The 19,905-nt window shown below is 41.6% G+C and overlaps 1 protein-coding gene across 1 annotated transcript in view; it reads left to right on the forward strand.

Annotated features, from left to right (window-relative positions):
- The window catches only part of bco2a (beta-carotene oxygenase 2a), a 102,063-nt gene that overhangs the window by 15,029 nt on the left and 67,129 nt on the right, over positions 1-19,905 (forward strand). The window contains exons 2-3 of the mRNA XM_039005962.1: positions 11,616-11,832; positions 13,113-13,324. Coding sequence (XP_038861890.1) covers positions 11,616-11,832; positions 13,113-13,324 — 429 coding nt within the window. The remainder of the gene's footprint in view (positions 1-11,615; positions 11,833-13,112; positions 13,325-19,905) is intronic.

Below are 19,905 nucleotides of genomic sequence, written 5' to 3' on the forward strand. Positions count from 1 at the left end.
CTCAAATTTCGTCTTGTTGTCAAGAGACTGGACATTTGCGACGTGCACGTTTACAGAGCCTGACCAGGAGGCCGCTCCGTCTGCCCCTTCTGCGGCGCCATTGTTTTGGTCGGCTTCTGGGATTAGATCCATTGTCCTGAGTGGTGGTCTACACCTTGTATTTAAGACACCATGCACACCATGCATTTGCAGTTTGATTTACAAATAACAATTTGTAAAGGACAGATGTAGGTTGTTTGTATCAAGTTTTGAACACTCGATCTCTGAGAAACTGACGAAAAAGTGAAACGTTTTACCATCATCCCCAGTCTCCCCTATATTTTATTTGGTACATGGGAATTTAACATCAAAATGTATTTGTATGTGTATTATGCCATCACGCACAGCCTTTTATCTGCAATAAGTCAATTTGATGGAAACACCTGTCTGGTGGGAAAATGAACATTGTTTTTATGCAGATTTTTTTATATTTGCATGAAAATCTATCACCAATTGGATGGAAACATAGCTACTAGGCAGGTTTACATTGACCCAGGTTTATTAGACAATAGCAAAAAATCATTGTGATATCTGTAGTGAAAACATCATATAGCCTATATGAGACATTTTCCAAAGATCAACAACATTTTTAGCAGTTAAGAGGGTGAATTTTATTTTGGCAAACTTTCTTTGGCTGTGGTACATGCTGTCTTTCACTGGCTACTTGAGACATGAAACAGATAGGTGGGAAGGAAAAACAGGCTGTCGCCAATTTAATCATGCACAATTTTAAATGAGTAATGGAAAACATTTTTATTCAACGGTGTAGACCAGAAAGCACTGGACAAGTTGATGAAAACATAGCAACTGTCTGGCAAGTCGAAAATACAAACAATATCTTTAGTTTACTTGTCCCGATGCGATACCATGACATATAACTACGTTGTATGATTTATGAATGGCAAGGATATATGTCATTGATTTTATTCTGTCAGGTGAGTAAGCCACAGTAAGCCTATGCGCCAGCACTTTGTAGCTGCATATTCCAGAAATGTGACAGAAAACAACCCAGTGGGCATACAACATGATAAAGATGTATTTTACTGGTTGAAATCTGGCCGGTACGCCGTGTAACCAGATCACAACCAGATTAAGACAACTTCTTCATAAATAATGTTTTACTTATTTTGCTTGATATCTAGTTTTGGTTGAAATCAAATCAAAATCAAATTTTATTTGTCACATGCGCCGAAATAAACAGGTGTAGACCTTACCGTGAAATGCTTACTTGCAAGCCCTTGACCAAAAATGCAATTTTAAGAAAAATAAGAGTAATTTACTAAATAAACAAAATTATAAAAAAGTAACACAATAAAAAAACTATAACTATCAGTCTAATTTATTTATAAAGCCCTTTTTACATCAGCCGATGTCACAAAGCGCTATACAGAAACCCATCCTAAAACCCCAAACAGCAAGTAATGCAGATGTAGAAGCACGGTGGCTAGGAAAAACTCCATAGAAAGGCAGGAACCTAGGAAGAAACCTAGAGAGGTACCAGGCTCTGAGGGGTGGCCAGTCCTCTTCTGGCTGTGCCGGGTGGAGATTATAACAGTACATGGCCAAAATGTTCAAATGTTCATAGATGACCAGCAGGGTCAAATAATACTAATCACAGTGGAGCAGCAGCACAACCAGGTGGACTGGGGACAGCAAGGAGTCATCAGGCCAGGTAGTCCTGAGGCATGGTCCTAGGGCTCAGGTCCTCCGAGAGAAGAGAAAGAGAGAAAGAGAGAGAATTAGAGGGAGCATACTTAAATTCACAAAGGACCGGATAATAAAGGAGGCCCTAGCCCCCCGACACAAACTACTGCAGCATTATTACTGGAGGCTGAGACAGGAGGGGTCGGGAGACACTGTGGCCCCGCCCGACTATAGTCCCGGACCGGGCCAACCAGGCAGGATATAACCCCACCCACTTTGCCAAAGCACAGCCCCCACACCACTAGAGGGATATCTTCAACCACCAACTTACTACCCTGAGACAAGGCCGAGTATAGCCCACGAAGATCTCCCCCATGGCACGAACCCAAGGGGGGCCCCAACCCAGACAGGAAGATCACGTCAGAGACTCAACCCACTCAAGTGACACACCCTTCCTAGGGATGGCATAGAAGAGCACCAGTAAGCCAGTGCCCCTAATAGGGTTAGAGGCAGAGAATCCCAGTGGAGAGAGGGGAACCGGCCAGGCAGAGACAGCAAGGGTAATTTGTCGCGCCAGTGCCTTTCCGTTCACCTTCACACCCCTGTCTCTGACCATTTATCTAAATGCTACTCAAAAAATACAAACAAATCTATATAAACGTGTGCAAAGTGTTTCTGTGCTTTGCTACCATTGCGTGTAAGACACTAGAACCATTACAGTTATACAAATTGGAGTAATGTTATTTTTCAGCAGGGATTGCAGGATTCAGCTTAGCATACTTGGCAAACAACTGCTGGCAGAGCACACCAAAGCAGTGTAGGGTCTTGCGTCATACTGTACCCAGTCAACACACTGGGCTCGAGCATTTTCCTTTTGAGACCCGGGTGACTCAGACTCGGCATGGGGCTTCATGCAGGCCGAGCTCTTCCTGAATACATTTGATATATTTCACCTCCAAGTCATCGAATTTACTAGGTCATTAAAACCTCAAATTTGTGACAGTCACTGTGGTCCTATAGCTATCAGAGATGGTCCCGAATTTGGACTTCATGTTACACAATACATATATGTTTTGTTCGATAAAGTTCATATTTATATCCAAAAACCTCTGTTTATATTATCGCCATGTTCAGAAATGCCTCCAAAATATCCGTAGAAATTGCAGAGAGGCACATCAAATAACAGAAATACTCATCATAAACTTTGATGAAAGATACATGTTTTACATAGAATTAAAGATAAACTTGTTCTTAATGCAACCGCTGTGTCAGATTTCAAAAAAGCTTTACGGCAAAAGAACAATATTCAATAATCTGAGAACAGCGTTCAGCCACAAAGGGAAGCCATACAGTTACCCGCCAAATTGTGGAGTCAACAAAAGTCATAAATAGCATTATAAATCTTCACTTACCTTTGCTGATCTTCGTCGGAATGCACTCCCAGGACTCACACTTCCACAAGAAATGTTAGTTTTGTTCGGTAATGTCCATCATTTATGTGCAAATAGCTACTTTTGTTAGCCTGTTTGGTAAACAAATCCAAAGTCACGAAGCGCGTTCGCTAAAAGCAGACGAAATGTCAAAAAGTTCCGTAACAGTCAGTAGAAACATGTCAAACGATGTATTGAATCAATCTTTAGGATGTTTTTAACATAAATCTTCAATAATGTTCCAACTGGAGAATTCCATTGTCTTCAGAAGTGCGATGGAACAGAGCTCCCTCTCATGTGAACGCGCATGGTTCGAGCATGGTCAGCTCATGGCAGACCTTACTCATTCCTCACTCCTTCGGCCCCACTTCATAGTAGAAGCATCAGACAAAGTTCTAAGGACTGTTGACATCTAGTGGAAGCCGCAGGAAGTGCAGACTGACCCATATCCCACTGTGTATTTGATAGGAGATAAGTTGAAAACCTACAAACCTCAGATTTCCCACTTCCTGGTTGGATTTTTTTCTCAGGTTTTTGCCTGCCATAGGAGTTCTGTTATACTCAGACATCATTCAAACAGTTTTAGAAACTTCAGAGTGTTTTCTATCCAATACTAATAATAATATGCATATATTAGCAACTGGGACTGAGGAGCAGGCAGTTTACTCTGGGCACCTCTGGGCATCTTTTCATCCAAGCTACTCAATACTGCCCCTGCAGCCATAAGAAGTTAACATGCATGAAACCAAGGCTTTTACGGTTACAGAAGTCAACAAATGAGAGCGCCTGGGAAATGGAAGTGGAGCTAGGCACTGCAGGGCCTGGATTAACCTCTACATCACCAGAGGAGGAGTAGGATAAAGGTACGGCTAAAGGCTACAAGAACTGGTCATCTAGTGCATTCGGAACAGAGAGTAAAAGGAGCAGGTTTCTTGTTGCGGAAGAATAGATTCAAGGCATAATGTACAGACAAAGGTATGGTAGGATGTGAATACAGTGGAGTGAAACCTAGGCATTGAGTGACGATGAGAGAGGTTGTCTCTAGAGACACCATTTAAACCAGGTGAGGTCACCGCATGTGTGGGAGGTGGAACAAAAGGGCTAGCTAAGGCATATTGAGCAGGGCTGGAGGCTCTACAGTGAAATAAGACAATAATGACTAACCAAAACAGCAATGGACAAGGAATATTGACTTTAGGGAGAGGCCTAGCCTATAGTAAGCTGATGGAATCCTCTTCTTTTTAATCAAGGCAATCGGTCTGTTTTCTCACACAATTGCAAAGCCTAGAGAAATGTTGCGCCACATGAGCTCATGGGCTCTCATGAAGTGTTTGATTCGATTTTTGATCACATTTGCAATGATGTCAGGGTGATTAGAGGGACAATAGAGTGCTGAGTACCAGGCAGTTAGCAAGTTTGGTAGGCTACTAATGACCATCAGCAGCATCAGAGCTTGGAGAGGCCTAATTTACCATGACTAAACAGTCACATGGAATTTGACTGCCTTCATGACTCGTGACTGCCGGTGTGGCAGTAATATAGTCACCGTAACAGCCCTACCCCTTGATAGTGTGCATCTAAAGCAGAGAATAGCTTTACTCACACATTGTTTACATTTGTCAGCTATATGTTCAAATTAAAAACAATACCAGTCGACAATGTATGAAGCTAATCATTATAATATATTTTGTACATTACTTGTGCTGACACTAAATTGTTCAGTACAAATCCAACCCTTGTAACTTAGGTGGTGAAATGTCTGGAAAGAGGAGATAATGGGATCCTTAGCTTATTAAAACATACAACTACTACTACCAAGACTACCACAACAATGACATTGTCTATGCTAAATGTGTAAACCTTGTAAAAGAAAGACAATAGTTGGGCTATAAGAAATACTTTTTATTCAATGGGGCTAGGCAAAGCAGAGATGACAACATACTTTTCATTTCACCCATACAACAATGTAGCCTATTATTAAAGTACAGTATGTTTACAATATCAACAATAGTATTTTACAAGTTCCAAATTACATTGTATATATTCATACAGTTTAAGGGGGCACTTTTGTCTTGACACCAAGGTGAAGGTAATCTCTACTTAAATGGCACAACAGAACCATTCAGATCGTCCAAAGTACAGCATATGACAACCATCTCATATAACTGAGGGATGTCTCCTTTCATATCTGGAAAAGGACAGATAAGTAGAAGTAGAAACTGATGCTGTTGCAGCATTGGTCATCTTCACAGTGGGAATCCAGTTGACATGGGTGTCTTGAAATGAGAAGCACACTGGATGTTAGAATATCACTTCTTCAGGTTACCTATATCATCAGGGCTTTGAAGTCCTTGGTTGTTTTTAATTCATTCAGGTGTTTTATTGTCATATAAATATTAAATATATTGTTGGGCAGGAACAACCAATAGTCAACACATCAAGTTGTCCTATCCCATTGAGGCCTTTGTCGTATAATGTCATGTCCTTACATTTTCCCTCTTATGAATAGAATTCTCAAAAAGTATAATTGAGTTATCATATGAATGTATGATAACCACTGGAGTTTTTTTTGGGACAATAATATCCATCCACCAGGCTACTGTATGTAGACATCATATTGTACAATTTGTGTCTCCCCTTTTCATGGTCATGGCTAGAAGGGATCCAGCTTTTGTAAAATGAACATAATGTTTGACATTTCATAGCAGATTAGGAAAATGTAAACAGCAGGATAGGAGAATTAAGTTAAGGGTTAGTTAGGTTAGCTCAAATGCAAAAAATAACTGTTTACATTCATTTGACAAAAGCTGGATCCCTTTTAGTCAGGACCCCTTTTCGGCCTAGAGCACATGGTTGCTTTCAAGACAAGGTCACTTTTATTTATCTGTTGTCAGTGTCAGAAGAGTAGGCCTGTACAAACATCGTATTTAAAAATAATCTGCTAATGTCATATAAAGTGTAGTAGAATTGCATGAAAGGTTAATCAAAGGCCACATTCTTCCCCGAAACTTGAAACTCAAGTAACACATGCTAATAACTAGACTACAAGCTATCAAGCTAGCTAGCTCATTTTGGCTAATTTAGGGTAGGTGTTTAACACCTGGTTAGCATAACGGTTAAATTAAACTTGGAATTGATCAGACTTGACTTACCAGTGATGAAATAAACGTGGCAAACCCTGTATTGACAGCTGTCTGGGTTCAGGTCTTGACGGGCAAAAAGGTTTCTTAGCTTTTCTGACCGTTCTTGAGTCTTATCTCATTGGTGTCACCAATGGTGTTTCATGATCATGGGACATCTGCAAATGTATATTTTTTCCTGTTTTCTTTCCTGCGTTGTTAGAGCAGCCAAATACACCACAGAAAATGACCGTGGTGATGAATCAACTAGTTTTAGTCACTGTTATCATGCAGTTGGGGTAGCTCCTCGGCTGTTGTCAGAATATTTAATGTGGTGGTCTTCCAACATGGCCGCCATGAAGCCATAAAACCTTAACAAAGAAGAACCAGAAGTTCCAGCTAAAACACTAGGCTCGTCAGTTAAGAACAAATTCTTATTTACAATGATGGCCTACCCAGGCCAAACCCGAACGACGCTGGGCCAATTGTGCGCCGCCCTATGGGACTCCCTATCATGGCCGGTTGTGATACAGCCTGGAATCAAATCAGGGTCTGTAGTGACAACTCTAGCACTGAGATGAAGTGCCGTAGATCACTGCGCCACTCGGGAGCCCTATATGCAAATAGATAATTTGTATATATGGATCTGTGACATTTACTTTGAACAGGACTGTGTTTACAGCTGTGATCATGAGTAGATGCGCTTGTTTTGAGATCAAAGAGCTGCATGTCGCCCAGTGTGCACATGTTGTTCATATCCTTTGCTAGTTAGTGAGTTATTAGACCGTGTGTAGTCAGCAATAAGGGAGTGATTGCTTCCTACAAGAGCACAAAATGTGTACATTTCTAGACATTGTTGAAAAGCAAGTCAGGTAGAAGTTTTTTTTCTTAAAGGGCCAGTGTTGTATTTTGAGATGGGCTTGAATAGGCTAAGTAGCCAATAGGCAGAGGGTAGCATAATTTGTCTGATTCTCTGCAATAATGGTATGGGAATAATAATGCTTTTTATTTTGTAAAGTGGTTTCTTGCAACATACACTTTTTTTCCAGTCACCTCTATCAGGTTTGAAGGTAAGACCCAGATGCAGACCACGTTGAATAAACAATAGTTTAATATTCCAACAGGGGCAGGCAATAGACAGGCAGGGGTCAGTAAACCAGAGGTGGGGCAACAGTACCGGGCGGCAGGCAGGCTCAGGCAGAGGTCGGTAATCCAGAGGGGGGAAAAGGTAGAGGTCGGCAGGGTCAGGGGCAGGCAGCGTGGTCAGGCAGGCGGGCTCGGAGTTGGGACAGGCAAGGGTCGAAACCAGGAGGGCGAGAAAAGAGAGACTGGAAAAAGAAGGAGCTGAGACACAAAATGCTGGTTGACTTGAACAAACAAGACGAACTGGCAACAAACAGAGAACACAGGTATAAATACACAGGGGATAATGGGGAAATGTTAGGTTAGATTACTCGATTATTACTGCATTGTCGGAACTAGAAGCACAAGCATTTCACTACAGTCGCATTAACATCTGATAACCATGTGTATGTGACAAATAACATTTGATTTGATTTGAAGATAGCTGACACCTGGACGGGGGTGGAGACAATCACAGACAGGTGAAACAGATCAGGGTGTGACAACCTCCTTGTTTGAAGGACAAGTGGATAAACAGGTTAATGTCAAGCCCTGCATGTTTCCCCCCCCCCAAAGTCTAATGGAATATAGGCCTACATTGAACTCCACACATTGGCTGCTACTGTAGGCTGAATGATAGAACAGCTATTTCCATGTTATTAAAATGTTATGCATTTTCTCCATCGTTTTCGATGGTATACCACTCTGTTAGGTCTACATTATGATCAAATAGCCATAGTAACTTACTTGGTCACTGTTAAAATTAACTTATCTTTTTCTTCCTCTCTACTGCAACCACAGCCTACATAACACACACACAGGTACCGGGAGGCGGGACAGACAGTTTCCCTGTGATCGTTAACTTTGTGACTGACAGGCGCCTGTCCTGTCAATAGATCACTAGGAGATGCATATTGTTCATTCTAGCGCAGGGATGGGCAACTCCAGTCCTCAGGGGCCGGAGTGGTGTCACACTTTTTTCTCATCCCTAGCAAACACAGCTGATAAAACTAATTGCATTCTAAACTGAAGATCATGATTAGTTGATTATTGAATTCTGGTGTGTTAGCTGGGGCCCTAAGGACTGGAGTTGCCAATCCCTGTTCGAGTGGTAGAGGGCTTGGCTAACTTTATCTCTGACTTGCGAATTAAAATGTAGCCTAATTAATTAAAGTGGAAAAAAATAGGCTACACGGCTGAAAATGAGTGTGTAACCTGCTGTATAGCAGACAGAAAGCGCTAGTGGGAAACACTCGTTAACACAAATATTAGCGTCTTAGTTCTTATTGTGGGACTCTGAAAACAAGTGTGAAGTCAGCAGCATTAAGCATTCAGCCTATTATATGCATTGAACGTACATATTGGACTGTACAGTCTACGCTAAAGATTGTGCACCCATGAAATGGGGTATCAGCCTGCCCAGTGACATCCACAGCACACAACTATGTAGAGTTTACACATATTAGCGTCTTAGCTCTTACTAGAGAACTTTAGCTGGGGGAAATCAGCTCACCATACAGCCTACTGAACATAGATATTTGACTGTACAGACTAAGCTAGAGATTGTGCACCCAGGAAATTAAGTATCAGCCTACTCAGTAATACCTATAGAACACAACTGTGAAGAGTTTTCTCAAATATTAGCTTCATAGCACTTATTGTGGGACTTTGAAACTGTTGTGAAATGAGTCACATTCAGCTCATAAGTCAGTCTACTATGCATTGAAAATGCATATTGCAATGTGCAGCCTTAGGTATGGATCTTGGATCCATGAAATGTGGGTATCAGTCTACTCAGTGACATCCACATATTACAATTCTGAAGGGTTTACACAAATATTAGCATCGTAGCTCATAATAGGGAACTTGAACTATGGGAAATCCCCTCACTATAGACCTATTGTGCGTATTGACAGTCATATTGCAATGTAGAACCTTACCTATGTATCTTGGGTCCATGGAATGGAGTATCAGCCTACTGTTCATGCCGGAACCAATGGGGTGCTCAGGGGGGATTCATGCAGGTGCCAATGTGATGCTCGAGGGGGGGGGGGTATTCAAGAGGAACGAAAGTGAGATCAATCTCAGTCATTTAAGTTTATTGCAAGGCAAGCATGAGGCCCCAACAGGATTTGTGAAAGTATTTTGTGGTGGTGATTTTTCTGGTGGTAAGACTATGCATCTGCTTGGTGTATAAACAGTTCACTGTGACTGAGGCCTTGTGTGGAGAATTAAGACGTATTTACTGATGTTAATCAGAGCAAAAATCTCTTGCCAAGTCCAAACAGTCTTCATAATTACATTTTATAATTAAGCAATAAAGCACGAGGGGGAGTGGTATATAGCCAATATTCCACAGCTAAGGGCTGTTCTTATGCATGACGCAACGCGGTGTGCCTGGATATAGCCCTTAGCAGTGGTAGAATATATAGGATATATCTAGAATATATAGGTGTCAAGGCTCAGAAGAAGACCCAGATGCATACAGTTTCGAAGTAACACAATTTTATTACAAAAACAGGGGGGCAGGCAAACGACAGGTCAATGGCAGACAGAGGTCAGTAATCCAGAGCAGAGTCCGAAAGGTACAGAACGGCAGGCAGGCTCAGGGTAAGGGCAGGCAGAGGTCAGTAATCCAGGGTGGTGTGACAAGGTACAGAACGGCAGGCAGGCTCAGGGCAGGCAGAATGGTCAAAACCGGGAGAAGTAGAAAACAGGAACCCTGCAAAATGACCTCCAGCAGGCCACAAATGTGCATGTGTCTGCTCAAACGGTCAGAAACAGACTCCATGAGGGTGGAATGAGGGCCCGACGTCCACAGGTGGAGGTTGTGCTTACAGCCCAACACCGTGCAGGACGTTTGGCATTTGCCAGAGAACACCAAGATTGGCAAATTCGCCACTGGCGCCCTGTGCTCTTCACAGATGAAAGCAGGTTCACACTGAGCACATGAGCACATGTGACAGACGTGACAGAGTCTGGAGACGCCGTGGAGAACGTTCTGCTGCCTGCAACATCCTCCAGCATGACCGGTTTGGCGGTGGGTCAGTCATGGTGTGGGGTGGCATTTCTTTGTGGGGCCGCACAGCCCTCCATGTGCTCGCCAGAGGTAGCCTGACTGCCATTAGGTACCGAGATGAGATCCTCAGAGCCCTTGTGAGACCATATGCTGACACATGCACATTTGTGGCCTGCTGGAGGTCATTTTGCAGGGCTCTGGCAGTGCTCTACCTTGCACAAAGGCGGAGGTAGCGCTCCTGCTGCTGGGTTGTTGCCCTCCTACGGCCTCCTCCACGTCTCCTGATGTACCGGCCTGTCTCCTGGTAGCGCCTCCATGCTCTGGACACTACGCTGACAGACACAGCAAACCTTCTTGCCACAGCTCGCATTGATGTGCCATCCTGGATGAGCTGCACTACCTGAGCCACTTGTGTGGGTTGTAGACTCCGTCTCATGCTACCACTAGAGTGAGAGCACCGCCAGCATTCAAAAGTGACCAAAACATCAGCCAGGAAGCATAGGAACTGAGAAGTGGTCTGTGGTCACCACCTGCAGAATCTCTCCTTTATTGGGGGTGTCTTGCTAATTGCCTATAATTTCCACCTTTTGTCTATTCCATTTGCACAACAGCATGTGAAATTTATTGTCAATCAGTGTTGCTTCCTTAAGTGGACAGTTTGATTTCACAGAAGTGTGATTGACTTGGAGTTACATTGTGTTGTTTAAGTGTTCCCTTTATTTTTTTGAGCAGTGTATTTTGATTTGTTTAACACTTTTTTGGTTACTACATGATTCCATACGTGTTATTTCATAGTTTTGATGTCTTCACTATCATTCTACAATGTAGAAAATAGTAAAAATAAAGAAAAACCCTGGAATGAGTAGGTGTGTCCAAACCTTTGACTGGTACTGTATCTACTGTATGTACAGTATGTATAGTGTAGGGCAGATATGTAGTTAATGGGCTATTAGGCTTTGCCTTTACCTATATACTGGATAAAACAACATCCGAAACCACAGCTGTTTGTAAAAACAGGATACATCTAACCATGAATGAAAAGTTTGACATTTCCAAAGTTCATATTCATGACCTATTTTCAAAAAACAGAATGTTTCTTCATGGTTTGTATGAGCATGGTCTGGTCTACAACCAGCCTACTGCAGGTCACTGAATGTTTAGGTTTGGTTTGTGTGTCGTGGGACTCACAGCATCTTAGAGGTTCAAGAGATACACAAATAAAAGTATCTCTTTTTTTTGCAGATGCGACCACCACACCGTCTAGTGATGCCAAACCAAAGGAGCTCAATAAGTGTAGCCAGCTAGAGCTGAAGGGTCTGGAGTCTATCGCCCCTCTGGTGCGGTCCGTGGAGGAGACCCCAGAGCCCATCGCCACAGAGGTGCGTGGGACCATCCCAACCTGGATCCGAGGCAGCCTCCTCCGCAACGGCCCAGGGAAGTTTGAGTTCGGAAACCAACAGTGAGTCACACCTTTAGCCACATTTTTTGGAACAACTTAGACCTGCAGCCATTAGACCAGTAGAATAAAACAAAAATAAGCACAAGTAGGCTACACATTGGAATAACAAGGATGGGGTTCAGAGACATACATCAACACATATCCTTTATAGCATTTCACCACCAAACTATTTTACATTTAACCAAAAAAATAGAAGGATGTTAGGCTGTTCCCAGACCTGTTTGTGCTGTCTTGCCAACTCCTGTAGTGCTATGGACAACAACCGTAGGAGTTGGCAAGACAATCCAAACAGATCTAGAACCACGCTATACGGATGCATGATGAATCCACCTCCACTTTATTCATGACTAATCTAATCTATCTTCACTGTCCTTTTCTATCCACTAACCCTGAACCTATCCCTAACCTTTAACCCATAAGAGGCTAAGCCATGTCTAGGGGGGTTGCTACTAAGCTATATGGAATTGTTTTATGACGGTCGTACCAGGATCATTTTGTTATTTGATTTTGAATTTTAAGACCCCTTGAAGACCCCCTGTTATTAGCCCACATGAACACATTGAATAACACAGTCACTACATGGAACAACAGAGTGTCCCCCCAAAAAATCTAAACGAAGATTGTCTGTACTATATCTGAGAGATGTTTATTTATTTTTCTATTTCCCGAAACCCTTTTTTTTTCACTAAACAGACTCCATATATCCTTCCATACATTTTTGGGATGCGTAATTGGGGACCTTCAGACAAGTCTTGAGGCCTGTGTGCGTTCTAATGCAAAACAACCGACATGTTCGTGAGAGTCTCACCTTTACACCGAGGGATCATATTAGTTTGTAGTCCAAACAGTTCGGACACCATAGACAGAAGTTGGTAGATCAGCTGTACCGACTTCAGACTAGTCCCACATCAGACGAAGTGTAGAGCAAAACAGAGAACACCATAATGTTCATAAGAGTCTCATCTTCCCATAGGGGTGTCATACTAGTTCATGGGCTAAACAATTCGGATGCTACAAACGATTTTGTGAGAAAAATGACAAACACTGATCTAGAGCTGTCCCCTTTCTATTTTATTCAATCTTTATATAACTAAGCAGATGTGGTGGATTGAGACGCATGCAACGCAAAAAAACAGATGTCTCTAGCTTAAATTGACAGATTTTTATGGGGATATTTGTATTATGCTAATTCGATTTACTCAGGGGCGCAGACATCAATCTTAGTTTTTTTTAACACTTTCCCTTGCCCTTACCTATCCCTACTGTCCTTTATTCTTCAGCTACAACCACTGGTTTGATGGGATGGCCATGCTGCACCAGTTTAAGATTCAGGATGGCAAGGTGACCTATAGGAGTCGCTTCCTGCAGAGTGATGCCTACAAGAAGAACAGCGAGAGGGACCGCATCATGGTGTCAGAGTTCGGCACGGTGGCCATGCCCGACCCCTGCAAGAACTTCTTCATGCGTTTCCTCTCTCGCTTCGAGATGATAGGTGAGTCACAGTCACAGAGAGAGTGGAGAGGGGGTGGATATAAACCAAGCAGCTTTACGAATGATATTTTGAGCAACACTTTACACTTGCACCTAGTAACTTTAATTAGTACGATAACTGCATTGTCATTATACATTTCATCATAGTTTTGCAATTGCATAGTAGTTGACTGGTTCCTGATTTCCTCAAACATTCTAGCTTTTAGACAAAGACATAACATACTCAGTGCTTTGTTGTACCATTCAGTGTCTATGTCTTCACTCCTAAAGTAAATGTAGGCTATTACAATTATTCATCTAGTGTTCTGCGCAGTGCGCACCGCATATTAAGAAATAAAAATATCAATACATAATAGTAGATACGGTTATCCAAGCAATAACAATTTCCCTCAAGCAGCAAAAATAAGTAAATACTGATGAATAAATACAAATAAATGAAACGGAAGAAGGCATTTAAACCCGGTTGGGCCAAAAGAGAGGATTGAAGTGTGAAAGAAAGGTCTACCTACATGCAAACAATCTATACGTACGTGTTCTTTTGTGTCTGGAGTTAAAAATTACATGACAGATAGAACACAATGTATATCTACTGAACCTGTTCAAATCAGGTTTCCTTTACATTAAGAATATCGACATGTCTGTCCATTTGTTTTTACCTGCACTTGTATGCCGACGATACTGTTGTGTATGACTTCGCCCCCACGGTTGACCAGGCTCTATCTGAACTACAAAAATTCAGCCTTCATTGTATTGAAGAATAACATTATTGACCTGAAAAATAGCACGGAATGCAGGTAAAACTAAGCACATGTTGTTCTCTACAGCGCATAAAAAAAAGTCTGATGATTTAAGCATATGTACTTTGGATGTTGTCCATATTGATCGTGACTGTGCTATAAATATCTGGGCACTTGCATAGTTAAAAAGCATATTGATGAGTTAGTTAAGAAAGTGGTGAAGAAAAGGGCTTCTTCTATAGAAATAGGTCCTGCTTCTCACTAAATAGTAGAAAGGAGATTATTCAGTCAACGGTCCTAGACTGTTAAAAATAAAGAAAAACCCTTGAATGAGTAGGTGTGTCCAAACGTTTGACGTGTACTGTATATATATAGAGACATACATACATACATACATACATACATACATACATACATACATACATACATACATACATACATACATACATACATACATACATACATACACATAAATATATATACACACAAACTCAGCAAAAAAAGTAATGTCCCTTTTTCAGGACCCTGTCTTTAAAAGATAATAAAAAATAAAAAAATAGCTTCACAGATCTTCATTGTAAAGGGTTTAAACACTGTTTCCCATGCTTGTTCAATGAACCATACAATTAATGAACATGCACCTGTGGAACGGTCGATAAGACACTAACAGCTTACAGACAGTAGGCAATTAAGGTCACAGTTATGAAAACTACTGACTCTGGAAAACACCAAAAGAAAGATGACCAGGGTCACTGCTCATCTGCGTGAACGTGCCTTAGGCATGCAGCAAGGAGGCATGAGGACTGCAGATGTGGCCAGGGTAATAAATTGCAATGTCCTTACTGTGAGACGCCTAAGACAGCGCTACAGGGAGACTGGACACTCTTTTGCTATCTACAACCTACAGTTGAAGTTGGAAGTTTACATACACTTAGGTTGGAGTCATTAAAACTCGTTTTTCAACCACTCCACACATTTCTTGTTAACAAACTATAGTTTTGGCAAGTTGGTTTGGACATCTACTTTGTGTATGAGAGAGACAAGTAATTTTTCCAAAAATTGTTTACAGACAGATTATTTCACTTATCTTACTTACTGTATCATAATTCCAGTGGGTCAGAAGTTTACCTACACTAAGTTGACTGTGCCTTTAAACAGCTTGGAAAATTCCAGAAGATGATGTCATGGCTTTAGAAGCTTCTGATAGGCTTATTGACGTCATTTGAGTCAATTGGAGGTGTACCTGTGGATGTATTTCAAAGCCTACCTTCAAACTCAGTGCTTCTTTGCTTGACATCATGGGAAAATCAAAAGAAATCAGACATGACCTCAGAAAAAATATTGTAGACCTCCACAAGTTTCCAAAGGCCTGAAGGTACCACGTTTATCTGTACAAACAATAGTACGCAAGTATAAACACCATGGGACCACGCAGCGTCATACCGCTCAGGAAAGAGACACGTTCTATCTCCTAGAGATGAGCGTACTTTGGTGCGAAAAGTGAAAATCAATCCCAGAACAACAGCAAAGGACCTTGTGAAGATGCTGGAGGAAACAGGTACAAAAGTCTCTATATGCACAGTAAAACGAGTACCATACTAACCTAACCTGAAAGGCCTTCAGCAAGGAAGAAGCCACTGCTCCATAACCACCATAAAAAAAGCCAGACTACGGTTTGCAACTGCACATGGGGACAAAGATCGTACTTTTTGGAGAAATGTTTTCTGGTCTGATGAAACAAAAATAGAACTGTTTGGCCATAATGAACATCGTTATGTTTGGAGGAAAAAAGGGGAGGCTTGCAAGCCGAAGAACACCATCCCAATCGTGAAGCACGGGAGTGGCAGCATCATGTTGTCAGGGTGCTTTGCTGCAGGAGGGAATGGTGCACTTCACAAAATAGATGGCATCACGAGGAAGAAAAATTATGTGGATATATTGAAGCAACATCTCAAGACATCAGTCAGGAAATTAAAGCTTGGTCGCAAATGTGTCTTCCAAATGGACAATGACCCCAAGCATACTTCCAAAGTTGTAGCAAAATGGCTTAAGGACAACAAAGTCAAGTTATTGGGGTGGCCAGCACAAAGCCCTGACCATAACATTTTTGGGCAGAACTGAAAAAGCGTGTGCAAGCAAGAAGGCCTACAAACCTGACTCAGTTACACGAGCTCTGTCAGGAGGAATGGGCCAAAATTCACCCAACTTATTGTGGGAGGCTACCCAAAACTTTTGACCCAAGTTAAACAATTTAAAGGCAATGCTACCAAATACTAATTGAGTGTATGTAAACTTCTGACCCATTGGGAATGTGATGAAAGAAATAACATCTGAAATAAATCATTCTCTCTACTATTACTCTGACATTTCACATTCTTAAAATGAAGTGGTGATCCTAACTGACATAAGACAAGGGATTTTTACTATGATTAGATGTCAGGAACTGTGAAAAACTGAGTTTAAATGTATTTGGCTGAGGTGTATGTAAACTTCCGAATTCAACTGTATATATACACATATACACATACATATGCAGTGGGGAGAACAAGTATTTGATACACTGCCGATTTTGCAGGTTTTCCTACTTACAAAGCATGTAGAGGTCTGTAATTTTTATCATAGGTACACTTCAACCCAGCGACAGCCCCGAAACCTGAAGGATCTGGAGAAGGTCTGTATGGAGGAGTGGGCCAAAATCTCTGCTGCAGTGTGTGCAAACCTGGTCAAGAACTACAGGAAACGTATGATCTCTGTAATTGCAAACAAAGGTTTATGTACCAAATATTAAGTTCTGCTTTTCTGATGTATCAAATACTTATGTCATGCAATAAAATGCAAATTAATTACTTAAAAATCATACAATGTGATTTTCTGGATTTCTGTTTTAGAATCCGTCTCTCACAGTTGAACTGTACCTATGATAAAAATTACAGACCTCTACATGCTTTGTAAGTAGAAAAACCTGCAAAATCGGCAGTGTGTCAAATACTTGTTCTCCCCACTGTACGTACAGTACATACATTCATGCATATACATACACATACATATCTTTTTTATTTTTTATCCTTTATTATTTTCCACCCCTCCTCGAATTGGACTAAACTAATGATTAACAACACTTAGGCTTCTACTTCCAGCTTATACATACCGTATATATTTTACGGACACAATCCGTTTTACAATAGTTATATTTTGTTTGTTTTTAGTCTTGTCCTTCCTCTATCCTCAACCTCTCTAATCTATTTCTGATGTCCATCCAGTTTGATTTATATTTGCCGTATATTTTTAACTGTGTTGTTTTTCAAAAGTTCTGAACCTATATACATTTTACGGACACAGTATATTTTACATGAGTTCTCTTGTCGTTATTAGTACCACCCTTCAGCTCTATTCAACCCCTCCCATCTATCTCTTAACACCGTCCATTTTGTATTTCTATTTGCCATGTATTTTTCAAATGTGCTGTGATGTTTCACAAAAGATCTGAACCTTTCTATTCTCATAGTTTCTACAGATTGTAATTAAAGATTGACTATGACTTTTCAAATCAACCAGTGGTGCTGCAGTATCTGCAATTCTTCAGCCATTCCTGGACCTGTGACCAAAAACAAGCCACATCAAATCAAATGTTATTGGTCACATACACATGGTTAGCAGATGTTAATGCGAGTGTAGCGAAATGCTTGTTCTTCTAGTTCCGACCATGCAGTAATATCTAACAAGTAATCTAACAATTTCACAACAACTACCTTTTACACACAAGTGTAAAGGAATGAATAAGAATATGTACATATAAATATATGGATGAGCGATGGTCGAACGGCATAGGCAAGATCGTATAGAGTACAGTATATACATGTGAGATGAGTAATGTAGGGTATGTAAACATTATATAAAGTGGCATTGCTGAAAGTGATTAGTGATACATTTATTACATCCAACTTTTAAATATTAAAGTGGATAGAGACTTGAGTCAGTATGTTGGCAGCAACCACTCAATGTTAGTGATGGCTGTTTAACAGTCTGATGGCCTTGAAATAGAAGCTGTTTTTCAGTCTCTCGGTCCCAGCATTGATGCACCTGTACTGACCTCGCCTTCTGGATGATAGCGGGGTGAACAGGCAGTGGCTCGGGTGGTTGTTGTCCTTGATGATCTTTTTGGCCTTTCTGTGACATCGGGTGGTGTAGGTGTCCTGGAGGGCAGGTAGTTTGCCCCCGGTAATGAGTTGTGCAGACCTCACTACCCTCTGGAGAGCCTTGCGGTTGTGGGCGGAGCAGTTGCTGTACCAGGCGGTGATACAGCCCGACAGGATGCTCTCAATTATGCATCTGTAAAAGTTTGTGAGTGTTTTAGGTGACAAGCCACATTTTGTTAGCCTCCTGAGGTTGAAGAGGCGCTGTTGCGCCATCTTCACCATGCTGTCTGTGTGGGTGGACCATTTCAGTTTGTCCGTGATGTGTACGCCGAGGAACTTAAAACTTTCCACCTTTTCTACTATTGTCCCATCGATGTGGATAGGGGGGTGCTCCCTCTGCTGTTTCCTGAAGTCCACGATAATCTCCTTTGTTTTGTTAACGTTGAGTGTGAGGTTTCCTGACACCACACTCCGAGGGCCCTCACCTCCTCCCTGTAGGCCGTCTTGTCGTTGTTGGTAATCAAGCCTACCACTGTAGTGTCGTCTGCAAACTTGATGATTGAGTTGGAGGCGTGCATGGCCACGCAGTCATGGGTGAACAGGGAGTACAGGAGAGTGCTGAGAACGCACCCTTATGGGGCCCCTGGGTTGAGGATCAGCGAGGTGGAGATGTTGTTTCCTACCCTCACCACCTGGCGGCGGCCTGTCAGAAAATCCAGGACCCAGTTGCACAGGTCGGGGTCGAGACCCAGGGTCGATAGTCGTTTAGCTCAGTTACCTTAGCTTTCTTGGGAACAGGAATGGTGGCCCTCTTGAAGCATGTGGGAACAGCAGACTGGGAAAGGGATTGATTGAATATGTCCGTAAACACACCAGCCAGCTGGTCTGCGCATGCTCTGAGGATGCAGCTAGTTAACACGTTTAAACGTTGGCTGCGGTGAAGGAGAGTCCGCAGGTTTTGGTAGTGGGCCGTGTCAGTGGCACTGTATTGTCCTCCAAGCGAGCAAAGAAGTTGTTTAGTTTGTCTGGGAGCAAGACATCGGGACCCGCGACGGGGCTGGTTTGGACAGTACTTAAATAAATGATCTAACGACTCTGTCTCTTCGCAGCAAGAACCACGCTATAGATGGGAAGGTTGTATCCCTCATATATATAACATTCTATTGTTTGCAAGAATTTTGTATAATAATTTACATTGAATTCTCAGTTTTGAATCCGGCGTTGTTTTGCGTATCAGTTCATAAACCATGTGCCATGAAATCAGTATATCGAAATTATCTTCCCAACTATTTTGCAATCTGTATATCACAGCTGTACATTTTTTTATCCTTAAATGAAACTGGTATACTTTTTTATATATCACAATTTTCTTTAACCAATTTTGGTCTTTAATGCAGGGCCGAAAGACATGTTCCTTACTTTTTCCCCCTTCCACTTGCCTCTTTCATTTTTGCGGTAATGCTGTGATTAGTTGGTTGTGATTTTGGGTAGAGCAGACATTTCCAATACGTAATATAGTACATCTATCATAATTTTGTTCTAATCCAGAGAGACTAGAAAAAGTATCTAGATCCTGTATGAGGTTTTGGAGCGATCGAAATTTTACATCAGTGTACAATGACACCTTTGTTTTTAAAGCCCTGGATTTCGAACCCCTTGATATTATTGTTGGATCTGATTTTAACAGCTATCAAACTAGCTATGTTTCC

The sequence above is a fragment of the Salvelinus namaycush genome, chromosome 12 (genome assembly GCF_016432855.1).
Source record: "Salvelinus namaycush isolate Seneca chromosome 12, SaNama_1.0, whole genome shotgun sequence".
NCBI lineage: Eukaryota > Metazoa > Chordata > Actinopteri > Salmoniformes > Salmonidae > Salvelinus > Salvelinus namaycush.